Raw genomic sequence first — 15,003 nt, 5'->3', positions numbered from 1 at the left:
TCAACAGCATCAGCCGCGTCATCAATCCTCCGACATACTTGCATCTGTTACTCAACTACCTCCAGTGAGCGCACCTCCCACTGCGTCGGCAGCCGATGCGACGGCATTGCTCGCAGCAGCAGCAGTAGTGGTAGGAGTGCTAGGATCAGTTACCACACTTTCGATGCTTGAAGCGACGCTGGACACATCAGCAGCACCAGAAGCAACAGCACTGGTCGCAGCACTGACAACACTGCTAGCGGCAGATCCAGCCACCGAGGTCAAGTCGCCAGCGGCAGCAGTGATGCTGTTGACGGCGGGAGCAACCGTCGCGGCACTCGTCGTGGCCGATGTTGTCGATGTTATACAGCCGGCACTCGACAGGAGCGCAGTGGCAAGGGCGGTAAACTGGCACACTTCCGACTTCAAACCGAGTGCCATGAGAGCATTAGCCAGAGTTGTCGCTGCCTGAGTGCTGAGAACACCTGATCCTGACAAGGCAGTGACTTGTGCAGGGGTAAGAGCGGACGTAATGGCGGTGACCGCATTGGCTCCGGCAGCGAGGAAAGACTCGACCACAGCAGCCAAACCGCTAGGGTTCTGCGCGGCGAAGGCCTTGGCTAGGTTATCCAGAGCATCCGTATTGCCATCGAGGGTGCCAAGAACTGTGTTGAGTAAGGTGTTGGTGTTTGCCAGAGTGTTGACGAGAGCCGTGGTCAGCGCGTTGTTGCCGAGAACAGCCTCTAGGAAGGCAGCGCCATCGGTGCCGAGCGCCGTCAAGATCGTCGAGAGGTCGGTCCCTGTCAAGAGATTGACCAATTCGTCGATGATCTGACCTCCGAGACCTAACAGGATCAGCAGCAGTTGAAGAAGATCTGAGATACCAGTCAGTGGAACACATGTGGCATCGTCTGGCGTCACACAAGCGAAGTAGGTTGTGTTGACCGCCACCTCGTTGTAGATCAGAGAGGGTACTCTGTAAGCTCCGACGAGTACTTCAATGGTGTTGTCGATGTCCAATGTGGTATCAGCCAGAATGGGAAGTGACGCGATGAGCGTTGCCAATCCAGCTCCTCCCACCCCATTTGGCATCAGCGTGATCTCTGGAATGTCTTCGCTCTCCGCCGTTCCACCGTTCGGTGGAATAGCATAGCCATTTTCGAAGGTATGGTCCAGTCGCGCGTAGAGGGTTCTCGGCGTATTTCCCGGGTTTGCGTAGATGTTGGTGACCAGATGCTGAAGATTGATAGGCGCAGCCAGCACATCCTGGAGAATGATCTTGGCATCGACCATTGGACTGCCCGCGAAGGTCGTTGCGAGCGTGCGGGCGGTGATGTACACGTTGATCTGGATCGCAACACGCGAACCAATGCCGGCGAGGGTCCCTGCAGCGGTGAGCTCTCTGAAAGCAGGCACAAGCTCGCCATAGGGCGACAGAGGCCCACCGTTGTTCGCTATAGCTCCATTGATGGCAATGTTGATAGGGTTGTAAGGCGTTGACTCTGTTCCAGTCTGGGGTTGCAAGAACTTGGTGAGAAGATCCTCGGCATCGGCGTTGCTAGGGTCATCTGGCATGTACTCGAAGATGACTCCTATCATGTTGGTGTCGGGTATGAGAAGAAGATTTTCGATGACAGCACGACCAACGTAGGTCTCCGGGACGGTAGCGCCTGATACACCAGTGTACGTGATGGGCAAGCTTACACCTGGGGTGATGATGGTCAGCATGCTTGGGTTGTCGAGGGTGACCTGAAGCGGGATACGAATGTAGGTAGGATCGGTACCTCCCTCGACGACGACGTCAGCGGTACTGAAGTTGTGGTTGAAGGAGTTGATACCCGCGAGGCTGGAGGTGACATTGAAAGGGATACCCAATGTTGGTCCGGAACTACCTCCGATCTGAATGTCACCAACGACAGTCCTTGCCAGGACAGATGTCATTCCCTTGAGCCCGAATGTCGCACTGGGCTCATTGGCCAATTGGGTGAGGAAGGCTTCGAAAGAGGCATCATTGAGCGAGTCGATGGGCTGATTAAAGAAGTCCAGCACAAGAGGCTCGATGTCTGTTGGTGCCCTGGAAGTTCCAGCCGAGACGACGGGTGCGTCGGGCAAGTTGATCTGAGCCGTGTCCACGCCTTGATAGGTGAGCGTAATCATAGGAGCGGTCCGAAGTGGGGTGAGCGAGAATTCGAAGGGGTTGGCGAATGTAGCGATCGTCTGGTTGTTGCCACCAGTGATGACATACGGTACCACTGGGTTGTTGATGGTTGCGGTCAGGTCGGAAAGAACGATCGAGAAGATGATCTGGTAGATCTGGCCCGGCAGGACGGCGTTGGTGGTGAGGGCCGGGAAGGCGTCGGTGAGCCAGCTGACTGGCTGTCCGCCGCTGGTCGGCGAGATGACACTGACACCAGTCAGCTGCAGAGTCTGGTTCAGACCAGCCAAGAACTGCGTGAACAAGATACCGAGCGTAGCAAGGCCCTTTGTGTTGCCGATCTGTGACTCAATTGCACCAGTGGTCATGGCAACAGTCGTAGTCGTCTGAGGCTGTCCGTTGAACGGCTTGGGAGCCAGGAACAAGTTCGTCGCCTGAATTGGTCCGATGTTGGTGCCCAGGTAGAAGATGCGGAAGTTTGCCGTACCCAGCTCCACACCCAACGCAGAGGGCGAAGGAATGGCGGCGTTGGCCCTGATCAACAGCGAATCTGACGTCTCTCCGTAAATGGTAAAGTAGGTAATGACGATACCGGGTAGACCATTGAAGGAGTCGAGGGTGATCATCTTGTCCAGAATGACATCGTTGAAGTTGATTCCTACCGCCTGAACCAAGACCGAGGGACTGTGAATTCGCCAGGTGAAGTTGGGATTGTTGAGAATGTACTTGGTGAAAGTGACAAACGCGTCAAAGTTGGTGATGAACAGCTGACCGCTAGTGACCAGGTTGGGGACACCAACTCCGGGAGCAGAGCAGATGGGAGGCAGTGAGATCTTGGCGATCTGAGTGCCCTCCCAGTCGACGAGGATATCATCCGGGAAGGAGATGTAAGCATCGGCCGGGGCATCCGTCTTCAAGAATCCTTGGAGTGAGACGGCAAATCCTTCGTTGACAAGACTGGTGGCATTGGCCTGATTGAAGTAGATCGTGGCATTGTTGACGACGGCCTGAATCAAGGGTGCAGCAGCCGGACCGACAAGGTAGAGGGCAGTGTTGTCGGTCATCGTTGGCACTGGACTCTGCTGGAAGTCGAGATCAGTCTGGTAATCGTCAAGCTTCAAGGTCGAGTTGATGGGAATCGTCGTCTCCAGGCCTTTCAGCAGTTGCAAGATGGCGCCGAGAATGTCAAACTGTTGACCAGAGAAGCAAGGAGGTGCCGTGGTGTAAGGAACCGGCGATATCGTCGTTGACGTGTCTGCCAGGTTCAATACATCTTGCAAGAACGGCGGGAAAGGTCCCAAGCTTGTACCGGTGTTTGCGGCAGCAGTCAAAATGAAGTGAATCAGGTTCTTCGGATCGATGTTCAGGTTGATTGGGATGGAACGCGATGTGGTCGTCGTCATTCCCGGGTTCACCAATGGGTCGCTCTCGAAGTTCTGGTTGATGGTACCCAGAATGATCTGACCGTACTGTGATGGACCAAAGTAGATGGCTTGGGCGGACAGGTCCAAGATGTTGATGGAAGCCGTGAAGGGATTAGCAATCATGACCGTAGCCGACGCTACACCTGTCTGAGCAATGTCTGTTGGAACTTCCAGAGCGGCCTCAATAACGATCATCTTGAAAAGCGGTGGAATCTCAGTGTTCAATCTGATCTGAGCCAGCGCCTGGACGAGCGACGGGATGTTGGTCGTCTGATCAGTGCCTGCTACAATGGCGCTTGAAGTGACGTTTTGAACGTAGTTCTCCAGCAGCACCTGACCGGCCGCTACATTGGCAGCGCCCTGTGGAGCGTAGTCGATCTCCGTCGAGATGATGTTCGTACCTGGCACAAGGATAAGGTTGTTGATGATGGCCATACCAATAGGTCGGTCCTGGAACATCACTGCGAACCTGACTGTGCCAGTTCCGATCGTGATAGCCGACGGATTGTACAGAGCTACATTGGCGGTAATCAGCAGATAAGTCGGGTAACCGTGAACGACATTCAGGTTGGAGGTGACCGCAGGCCTCGTGTTGAGGCCTTGCAGACCAAGCAAGTTGGTGTCCAGACTGAAGGGAATTCCGTTGATCGTGATCGCTCCTGCTGCGGTATCGGCGACACCGACCGCTGCTCCATTCAGGTTGAAGGTGACCTGCTGCTGAATCGTGGTATCAGCGAGGAACTGCGAGAAGGTCGGGTGGGCATCGTCGTATACTTCGAAAGGTACACTGTTGAAAACCAGTGACAGTACTCGAGACTCGACATCCGTCGTTGCCACAGAGTCAGTAGGGATGTTGAGGACAGCAGTTTGTTGGCCGTTGTAGTTGGCAATGAAGGGCCCACCGACATTGACGATGTTGACTGGGAAGGCGAATGGCAGGAAGAAGTGCGCCACGGTGTTGCTCGAACTAGTGGGAGGCGCCCATGACGAAGCCACCGTGAAGAAGAGCGACAGCTGATTGATACCAACCAGACGAATGACTTCGAAGTCTTGGGCCGGCAGGGAGACTGTAACAGACAGTGAAAGAATACCCTGGTTGAGCCAAGTGACCTCCTCGGGACCAGCGTAGGCACCATTGACGATGACGTCGGTGTTGGTGTTCTGAACGAAGCGAGTGAAGATCTCCGATAAGATGGCCAAGCCATTAGCATCGGTCTGTTCGACGAGGTTACCAGCCAGAGGCAGTACGGTCACCGAAAGAGCTTCCAAGATGAACTCGCTAGTGGCCGCTGCAGGACCAATAGTAGTTCCATTCCTCACGATGTTGGTACCGAATCTGGTGAGCTGAACACCGACTTGTGACGGACTGTTGATTGTCGAAATGGCCGTCAGCGTGATACCTCCGGCGGGCGAATTCGATGGCAGATCAAAGGAGTTGATGATGACCATGCCCTGTAGACCATTGAAAGCAGTGAGGGCAACGTCCTTCGTGATGGTGATGTTCGGGACAGTGATTCCGAGAGCTGCAACTGACAGACCAGTACCCTGGATGCTCCATACGAAGGAAGGCTGAGTCAAGAGATACTTTGTGAAGGTCGTCAGATAATCGACGTCAGGGACGGTAGCCTCCAACATGACATTGATAGAAGCGCCCGTGTCCCCGGTGAGGGAAACGTCCGGGAACGCCGTCTGGACCAGCAGCTGGCCTTCCCAGTAGATGGCGAGACCAGTCGGGAAGCTAATGACAGCATCGAAGGGTCCAGAATTGGTGATGGTACCCTGCAATGAGACAGTGAAGGTGTTCTGCTGAGGATTCAAGATTGTGACTCGCTCAATGTTCAGGATCGCATTGTCGACGATCTTCTGCACGATGGGCAAAGCCAAGACGGGCAAGAGGATATCCAGTGTGTCATCCGTACCCAAGGCGACATCGCTCTGCGAGAATGTGATTGTCGTCGGGTACTCTCCAATGTTGACTTCTGACTCGATGAGCAGGTCCAGAGTGGCGACACTGAATGCCTTGAGCACGTACGGCGGTAGAGTGAAGCCCGTGTACAGATTGTCCCTCTTGGCTAGCCTGTTGTACTCAATGCGCTTCGCCAATTGAACGTGGTCCTCGTATACCGTGGCCTTCTTGACGAACTCGACGTCATCTTCGCCTTCAAGTCCTCGTCGACGGAGTGTCTCATCCTCTGCGAGCCGCTGAGCAGGGAAGAGGTCTCGGCGAGCGATCGTTGGCGTGTTGCCATTAGCTGCTGTCGTAGGAGAGTACGAGTAACCACCAAGACCAACAACTCCATCCAGATAGGAAGGGTCTTGACCAGACTGGACGACCAGCGCACGCAGGAGCCCAAAGATGTCAGGTGGGTACAGGTTGAGCGTCAAAGGAATGGTTGGCGACTGTGCCGTGGCGTGGCCACCGACGACATAGTTCAGCGACTGGTCGATGTTAGCAATGTAGATTCCCTTGGACGTGGCGTTAGCCTTGATGTTTGTGATTGTCAGGCCAGCGGTGAACGGGTTCTTGATGAAGACGATAGAGTCTGCAACACTGTCCGCTGTGCCCGTAGTGGGAAGCACGGTCAGATTGGCCGACTGGACCAGATTGACGGTCAGAGCGGGCAGAGTGGTGTTCAGGCGAATACCACTGAGCGTCTCTGAAAGCGGCTGGATCGGGCTGGAGTCTGCGAAACCGGAGATGTTCAGATAGGTGTACTGTCCAGAGATGAATCTGTTCAGGACCTCGAGACCCTCAGGAGCACGGTTGGGATCGAAGAAAGACGTGGCTGCTACTGTGACCTCACCAATGGCCAGGTTGAGGTTTGGAAGCGTGACGTTTCCGAGGGGCACCTGGTTGATCAGGTTCAGTGTGACGTCGCCCAGAGTCAGGTTCAGGTTCGAAGGGTTGACAATCGTGGTGCCGACCGCAAGGCTGATGGCGTCAGGTGCTCCGCCCACGACATCGACTGAGTTAATGACGGTTGGGTACTCTAGTAGTCCGGCAAGACCGTTCAAACCGGTGCCGACGGCGAAGGGAATACCGTCGAGGAGCACACGACCGAGCGGTGTGTCGGTCAATGCTCGAGCAGATCCCTCCAGGTTGAAGGCAGCGGCTCCCTGGTACGTGAAGGCATTCTGGAAGACGATGAGCTCCTCCCTGGCGGCGTCGGTCGTGTTGGGCAGAAGCAAAGAAGTCGGTGGCAAAGTGATCATCACCTGCCCAACCGTCTCGCCAGCGGTGATGGCTTGCAACACAGTGTTGGACGCTGCATAAGGGGCGACGAAGCTGCCCACCAAGGCTCCATCATAGAGGATGGTGATGGTGTTCTGTAGCTCGAGAATACTGAGTGAGAAACCAAATGGCAGCGAGATGTTACCGAGCAACGCAGGAGAGAAGGCCACCGGGTTGTATGGCGTCTCTTCTGAGTAGACGAGTGACAGGTAGTCGATGGCAATGCCAGTGATTGGCAAGATGGGACCAGTGGGAGACTGCAAGGGCACATTGACGGTGAGAGCAGTGATACCGGTCTGTAGCCAAGTGACGGTCTGACCATTGGTCAACGTCGTTGCGACACCTTTTGCAACAACGGGAACGGCAATTCCGTTGATGTAACCAGTGAAGAGCTGTCCGAGGAGGTCCAGCTCAGTAGAATTGTCCAGGTGAGGTACGAGCTGACCGGCGATGAGGATGGTGTTCAGACCAGTGGTGATATTGACGTCACTAGCAAAGACGTTTCCGAGGAACATGTTTTGGTAATACAGCGCGAGTTGAAGGTCGCCCAGCTGAATTCCGAACGGTGAAGGATTGTTCAGCTGTGTCAAGACCTGAGTGGTAATACCGCCGGCGGGATCGTCTCCGGGCAGCTGGAAGTTCAGAACCTTGACATCATTGAAGCCATTGATACCATCAATGACCACGTTCTTGGTGAAGACTAGATTCTTGAAGGTGGGCAGAATGCTAAACGCCTCTACGTGGACATTGGGACACCTCAGTTGCCAGGTGAATTGAGGCTCAGAGATCAGCCATTGAGCAAACTCTCCAAAGGCTTCTTCGTCTGTGATCTCAAAGGTAGTCGCTTGGTTGATGGATCCGTGACCAGCTGCCACACCGATGTAGTCGAGCGACATAGTTCCCAGCTGTACTTCCCTCATGTTGGGTGGTGCGGTGTTCCAGAAGACTTGAATGGGTTCCCTGAAGTAAAGGTGGGCAGGGAAGATACCCGTCTTCTTGACCTGACCCTGGATACTCAGAGGGAAGGAACTGTTGCCAATATTTGTCAAGTTGGCGCCATACACATGCAGCACCGAGGTGTGCAGAGCGTGGTTTCCGATACCGTACAGAATCGGCACCATTACCAGTGCGAGAGCCACGATGATGATGGGAGGGGCGAGGAAGAGGCAGCAGAAGCCAAGCTTCTTGCTGAAGTACTTCTTCTCGTATGGTGTTCCACGAGCATAGATGTATCCCAGCGGCACACCCGGCTGGTACATCCCTCCTCCGCGTGGTTTTGTCACACCGGGTTCTTGTGTGCCATCTCCTCTCCGTCTCCGCACCAAATCTGTTCTCGAGCCATACGACTCATTGTCCGCCATTGTGAAGTGGGACTCTCACGAGCCCCCGTAAGCCGAAAGGGATTCGCCTCGGATGCGAATGCGTAAAGGAAGGGTACACAGAGCCCGAGGGGTCACGCGTTCTGACTGCTGCTACTTCTCAGTAGTCGCGATGCGTACCGAGAGGATGGGTATGAGGAAGACGATACGGCGGCGGCGAGTGCTGGGCGCGGATGGATGCGAAGGTTGAAGGACTCGCTAGGTATGAGGAAGATGAAGAACGAGGGCCTGCAGGGGTCGAAGCGAAGAGGTATCCGAAGGGGCCAAGTATGGGTACTGATTGCCTTGAAGTGGCGGTGAAGGTAGGGGCAGCAGTAGCCGAATTTGCTCCGCGGGGTATCAAGAAGTCGAAGAGAGGGCAAAGGCAGGATCCAGAACAACGGTGACCAGCCGCCACGACAATAGCTGAAGTGGGGTAAAGGAAGGTGTTGCAGTAGCTTTGGTCACTGGCTGGATGGAAGGAGCGTAGTAGTAGGAGCGAGGAGGAGGAGGAGGGAGGGAGAAGGGGGCGTGGCGGTCAGTATGAGCCCATACGGAGAGCCGAGAGCCAAGGCGGAGGAGTGGATGGGTGTGGGGATGGGCAGTATGCTCTTTCGCAGCAAACGGCGAAAGGGCGAGGATCAATGAAATCGGGACGTCCAGAGGCACTGGCGCAGTGAACCCCAGTCTTCCCTCCTGATCAAAGGAAAAACCTGCAGGCCGGCGAGAACCTGGGGAAGAGAGGCCTTCTGCCCCCTCGCGGCTGCTGCTGCTGATGATGATGCCTGCCACTCTAGTGGCCGTCGCCGACAGCGTCGTGTGAAGGCTGGTCTGCAAGCAGCAGAGTCACCGCGATGGGGATCCCTCGGCCGTGGCGTGGGCGGACTGCTTCTTGCTCTGCAGCCGGCTGGCTGCCAAACCCCGCATCCTGCCCCCCCTCTTCGGTAGGCAGAGAATCAGCTGGTGCGGGCAGAGAAGCTGCCCCTGCTGATGTCTGTCACCTTTGGAAGCGAGGCCGGTGTGTTCTGGGCCCTCTGTTCTTTTGCCTGCGTTAGCTGCTGAAAGGTGATCCTCCCCTCGCCAAACAAGCAGTGAGCCTTCTCCTCCCCATCCAAGGCAGTGCTACAGTGCCAAATCTTTGCCAGATGCGGAGAGCCAACCTCGCCACAATTTGCTGAGGTCCGGAGCTGCAAAGGGCTGCCGCACCCCTTCAAGGGCTGGTGTCTGATTGGCAGCTGGCCCCAATCGCTTGCGTCGCCGAGCTGGCGTCGAAGTTGGGGAGAGGAAGGCCAACGTCATCATGCCCACATCACCGCCCGCATCACACCACCTTCCCTCCGGCACTGCAGCCCAGTAGAAGCGCCTATGCGAGGTGAGCCCTTGGCGCCCCGCTTCCCCGGATTTTCCAGCCCAGCCGAGAGCTTCAGCCTTGACCCTACGTGAAAGGTCGTCGTGGGAAGGAGCGGGGCAGGCAAAGAGGTCCTCAAAGAAAGAGCTCTGATTGGCAACTTGAGACTCACCTTGGTCCCCGTGGGATACCCTTCGGGCTTGGCAGAAGGGGGGTGAATGGTAGCAGCAGCAGCAGCACAGCAACGCGTGGCTGTGAGCTGTCAAATTTAGACGTGATGTAAAGAACGTAGTAGACCGGCAGCAGTGAAGCAGATGTAGGTAGGTAGATGGACAAGAGGGAAGCGAGGCGTGAGGAAGGAGCAGTCAGACGCGCTGGACCAAGGGGAAGCTGCCTCGTTTCGAGCAGCCCGACGGCACCATAGTGGCTATATGCGGTCCCATCCAGGGCCAATGCGCGGAGCAGGCAGAGGCGGGCCCAACGGCAGGATGCGCTCAGCCGTGAGCCATCTTCTCACTTCACACGGTGCAAAGACAAGGGGTACTGATGCGTGTATAGACAGTGCAGATAGAGAATACAGGAGAGAGAGAGGGAGAGATGACAGATGAGGTGACGAAGTGAAGCATACCGTTACGAAGACGCGACAAGTGTGATTCATCTAAGGGAGAGTATATGCTTGGCGCGAAAACACGCCATGTGTGAGGTGCAAAGGGACCAAGCCCGTTGCTCCTCGATAAAGACCGAGCGATGTTGATGATGAGTGTAATGGATAGATGAGTTTTGCGATGATGGAACTGGAGGCAATGCGTGTATAGATAAGCTCTCCAAGAGTAAAGATGACCGCTGATATCGTTACTGCCGCGCTGCATGGCGGCGTATGTGAAGGTCTTGAAAGGGGAATAATGAATGGTGTGCTTGTTTGCATTTTTGTTCGTTGATGGTGCAGCGGCTCGTCAGTTGTGATTTCTCATTTCTTGAACGTCCTCGAGAAGCATCAAGACTCTCGCCGACTGTTGGACACCTCCTGCTTCCCTACATGGTCGTCCCATATGCGCAGCAACTCAGCGCCCGTCTCGACGGCAAGCTCCGTGCCATCTCGACCAACGCGTACGCTCTTGTTTTCGTTCCAAGGGTTCCTGAGGTGCTTCACCACCCCAAAGGGCAAAGGGATCGTCTGTAGCCACTCGATGGTGAAAGGATGAGCGGGTGAAAGAGGAGTAGCTTTGCCACTGCCTACCGGAGAGGCAGTCGACAGACCCCTCTGGCCCTGTCCCTCATCTGCTGCGTCGACAGACTGTCCATGAGGCTCATCGAGCGTTCTCTGCAGTCTCAAGACCTTCTCTTGAGAGTCGATTTGGTCCAGGCGCAAGTTGTGGATCAACGATCTGGTGATGTGCTGCTCGGCAGCTCGGGACTCCCTGGGCGAGGAGGAAAAGTCCAGCGTACGGTCTAGATCTTCCACAAGGTCGGCGGATGAGGTCCAGCTACTAGGTCGCCCTCCAGATGAAGGTCTGCGGTCCGAAGATTGAGGGGAAACGGGGTCTAGTCCGGAGGCTACCGACGCTTTCTGAGGCGAATCGCCCTTGACCTCGTCGGCCTTTGACGTTCCTGGCTCGTCGTTATTTCTCCTCTGTCTATCGCGAGCCCGCAGCCTGTAATTCTTGGAGCTGTCAGAGTGTACGATGCCTCCACCAGCGGAGCTGTCACCCGAGATGTCTGCTGCTCCATCCGCAGATGAGGTCTTCCGCTCACGTACTTCTCGTCCGATAGGCCAGGTCTGTGTGAGCGGCTTCTCGGCTTCTTCGGATGACATCTTGACCTCCGTCGAGGCTGGTGTCTCTAGCTCTTCAGGTGGCGTCATCGGAGGAGGAGAATCCTTGACCACAGTCGTCGGCGCCAATGTGTCCACGGAAGGGTGAGACAGGCCAGACACTGTCAGTCCTTGCTGCTTTGCGTCTGAAGGAATGCCACCGGTCATCCTCGCGTAGCCATAGAAACGTCCGCTCTGGTTTGCCGAAAAGAAGAGGTACACCACCTCGCTGTGGCGGAAAGCTTGATCCAGGAAAGACTCATTGTGAGGCTGTGTGGTCCAAGTCTTCGTCTCGACCGCTCGATCGAGCTCCTCTACATTGTGGCTCTTCAGATGGAAGTATCGCTTGGAGAAAGCACGATGACTCAAGACCTCCGAGTTAGTGCTGGCGTAGGAAGGGTCAGACGCCGACTGTGTTTGGTCAAAAGCAGTCCTCTCGAAGCTGGAAGCTTCTGCAGCTGGCGGCGCACGAGGACCAGAGCGCGGCGTTGCGGTCCCCGAGGAGGGTTCAACAGATGCCGACTCTGACAGGAAGCGCTCGTGAGGAGGAGCCAGACCGCCCGAGACTTGTACAGCAGCTGTCGAAGTGGATGGGGATTGTGAGGAAGAGGCAGGATCGGTGCGACGGGACGTTTCGAGTCTCCTGTTGTGCTCCTTGAGCCACGCAACATGAATACCCTTTCCCCGTTGGCCGGCCACGCCAGCCGCGGCTTCTTCGTCTTTCTTCCTGATACGACATACCAATTTGGGGCATCGAGCATCATGCGGACGGAGTGACTTCCCGTGGAAGAATTCTACAGCCCGAGTGAGATAGTCTGGCGTAGTGTAATTGACAAAGGCACAGTTCGACCTCGCGATGATAAAGATGGAGAGGATCCCATGAGGCCAGCGTTCGCGCTCCTGCTCACCCTCCTGATCTTGCTGGGGCAGAGGAGGCAGAGTCGAGAAGATTGACCACAGCTCCTCTTGCGTAGCGTCGGTGGGTACATTGCCCACCCACATCACGTGCTCGGAGCGTGTATCGGCTGGCCTATGCTCGCTGCGCCTGCCCGAAGTCGATAGGGGCGATGTCCGGCGCTGAGTTTGCATCGTCCCGGTCTGCTGTAGCTGAGGGGTATTGCTGTTGAAGGCGCTAGCGTATGGCGTTTGTCCGAGTACTTGGCCTCCGAAAGATGGATCGAGCGGGTCCTCGGTAAAACTTCCTTGGCGTTGATGGCTCATGACGTTGGCATTGCCGCTATAAACGAGATTGCTCCCTGTGTGCCAGTTTTGATAATCTGCAGGTGCTGGGTGGACTGCTCCATAGCCTGCGTGGAGTTGGCCCTCGTTATAGTAGGATGGGTATTGCTGACCATATACGAGACCCTGTGGCACACCCAAGCCCGTCGATTGCATCTGCTGCACTTGTGGTGCCATTGCGACATTACCAGGCGTTGCACTGGCATAGTAGGCGGGGTACGGTTGGAAGTTCTACAAGAGAAGGTAAAGGTGTGAGGAAGGCTTCAGAACAACGCCCTCAAACGCTGGTATACCAAACTACAGCATTTATACTCACCGCGAAGCCATAGTAGGCTGGTGTCTGCTCTGGTGGTGCCCCGGGAAAGGTATTGCCGGTCATGAAGCTCTGTGACGGTAGACGAGTCCCATACTTTGCGCCGGAGTCAAATGTTGTATGCTGTGGTGCGTCCCCTCGTGCTACAGAAGTCGCTGGTTGCGTCGGACGAGGCTCCATATACCCAGACATCGGTGGATTGGCAGTTGATAAAGGTTGCAGGCCCGGGCTAGTAGTAGGCTTGGGAGGGCCCCCTGAGGAAGTAGGCCCTGAATAGGCCAGAGGCGCAGCACCTGGACGCATACCAGTCTCTACATCTCCTGGCCGGTACGTTGTCTGCTGCTGCTGGCCTTTGAGCCCTCCTTGTGAGTCTATTTGAGGAGCTTCAAGTTGCTCCGAGGGCTGGATCTGACTAGACATGTGGTAGGACTGTGTAGGTGGTCCGGGAGGTGTGGCCATGGTGGCCGCAAAGGGTGCTGCCACGTAGGCGGGCCTGCTGGGGTTACGAGAGATGGCAGGGGGATCCTGTCGTCCACCTATCGTATCGATCTGGAGATGTATAGGCTGCGAAGAAATGGCCTGCTGCTCCTGCTGACGCTGATGCTGATGCTGATGCTGATGATGATGATGATGAGGATGTGATCGAGGAACAGAGCTTCGTCCTCTTCCCTGGCGATGTTGTGCTGTTTGTCGAGCAGGCGTAGGGTTCTTCCGGGTGCGTGGGGGATCGGGCTGGCTGGGCAGCAAAGATTGTTGCCTGCGACTGGGAGTTGAACCCGAGGCCGCTACTACCCAAGACGAGAAGAGGGGAGTAAGGTACGTGAGGGAAGGTGTGATGCAAGAAGAGTCAGCAACAGAAGAAGAAAGCAGCAACGATGGAGCCAGCGAGCCCGGGCTGGACCTTTACTCCAGTCTCAACTGGGCTGGGAAGCGGGCGAGGCAGGGGCAGCGACGAGGAACAAACGGCGGCGACGCTCTGCTGAGCTGCTCAGGCTGTCGAACCAATCACCCACCATCTGTCTGCCTGCCTTCTTGGCTGCCTGCCTGCCTTGTCTGATCCATATGGCCCCGCGATTCGCCGATGGCAACGTTACGGTTCACCCTTGCCGCCTGCCCTGGCTTGCGAATCTGCCCTGAGTGGCTGCGCCGAAACCAATCTCGTGCCTGACAACGGCAATGACGGCGACGGCGGCGGCTGCAGCAGCAGCAGCAACATCCCTTTTGTTCCGACCACTCGGAGCTTTTACCTCTGTGACCATCTATCATCCTCACCCACGACATATTCACCCAACTCACCTTTGTCAGCTTGGCCAGAAGCGTCTGTAACGCTCCTCCCCTCCGGCTGGGCTTGTCGTGTAGAAGGATCACGCGGTGGTCGATTGGGAGCCAAGGAAGAAGCTCCCGGACGTTCTCGTGACATGCTTGGGAAGTAGAAGTAGAAGTGGTATGATGTCGAAGTCTAAGGCGTTGCTCGAGGACAGCGCACGCTCGCTAAGAAGGCGAAGACTCTCTCCCCGCTATAAAGCAAAAGCAGAGAGAGAGGGTCGAAAGAAAGGAAAGAAGAAGCCAATACCTTGCTGGACGATTTGCGACATCAGATATGTGCGCGACGAGGGTGAGGAGTTCGCTCGAAGCTCCAAGGTACGAAATCGACCAAAGAGTACGGTGTGTATCGCCGAAAAGATTCGAGGAGGAACGGTGGTGCGAAAGAAGCAAATATGATCGGAGGCGGTTTGACAAGGGGCGGGAACCAACCTCCACGACGTGAATTGGTGATGATGACTTGCGCCCGAAGATTGCAAAATGCAACAGCAGCTTTCGGGCGTCAGTCGACTAGCAAGCGGGGCGGCACTAAGAAAGGGCCGGCTATCAGCGACCTCTTTCGAGGGCAATGAGACAGGCGCAGACCTTCGACTTCTTAGAAGCGGCAGCAGAGCTGCAAAGTGCGCCTTGAAAGACCCAAGGCCGAAGGAGACTTGCGGGCCTTTTCCCCTCTGTGCGCCGAGCTGACCTTCTCACGAATCTCCAGAGAGGCCAAGTGTTGTCACGACGTCGGCGTTTGAGCTGCTTTGCGGGTAGGGCGCTGCAGTGAGGCTCAAAGGAGGCGTCGATGGCTGTCCTTCCTAGAAAAGTGAAGTAGTGCCG

At 55.9% G+C, this 15,003-nt stretch overlaps 2 protein-coding genes across 2 annotated transcripts; both read right to left on the bottom strand.

Moving 5' to 3' along the window:
• Nucleotides 1-780: 780 nt before the first annotated feature.
• On the bottom strand, nt 781-8,049 carry BCV69DRAFT_252553 (hypothetical protein; the record flags this gene model as incomplete). The annotated part of the gene is made up of 2 exons (XM_025490475.1): nt 781-5,635; nt 5,702-8,049. Coding segments are annotated over 2 exons (7,203 nt in total), but the record flags the coding sequence as incomplete, so codon positions are not given.
• Nucleotides 8,050-10,490: 2,441 nt separating this feature from the next.
• Nucleotides 10,491-13,317, bottom strand: BCV69DRAFT_301118 (hypothetical protein; the record flags this gene model as incomplete). Its single annotated transcript, XM_025494527.1, has 2 exons — nt 10,491-12,776; nt 12,862-13,317. 2 exons carry the CDS (start codon nt 13,315-13,317, stop codon nt 10,491-10,493), a joined length of 2,742 nt encoding a protein of 913 aa, XP_025345797.1.
• Between the last annotated feature and the right edge of the window lie 1,686 nt (nt 13,318-15,003).

The sequence above is a fragment of the Pseudomicrostroma glucosiphilum genome (assembly GCF_003144135.1).
Source record: "Pseudomicrostroma glucosiphilum strain MCA 4718 unplaced genomic scaffold BCV69scaffold_15, whole genome shotgun sequence".
NCBI lineage: Eukaryota > Fungi > Basidiomycota > Exobasidiomycetes > Microstromatales > Microstromataceae > Microstroma > Microstroma glucosiphilum.
This window is presented reverse-complemented; position numbering and strand designations above follow the sequence as displayed.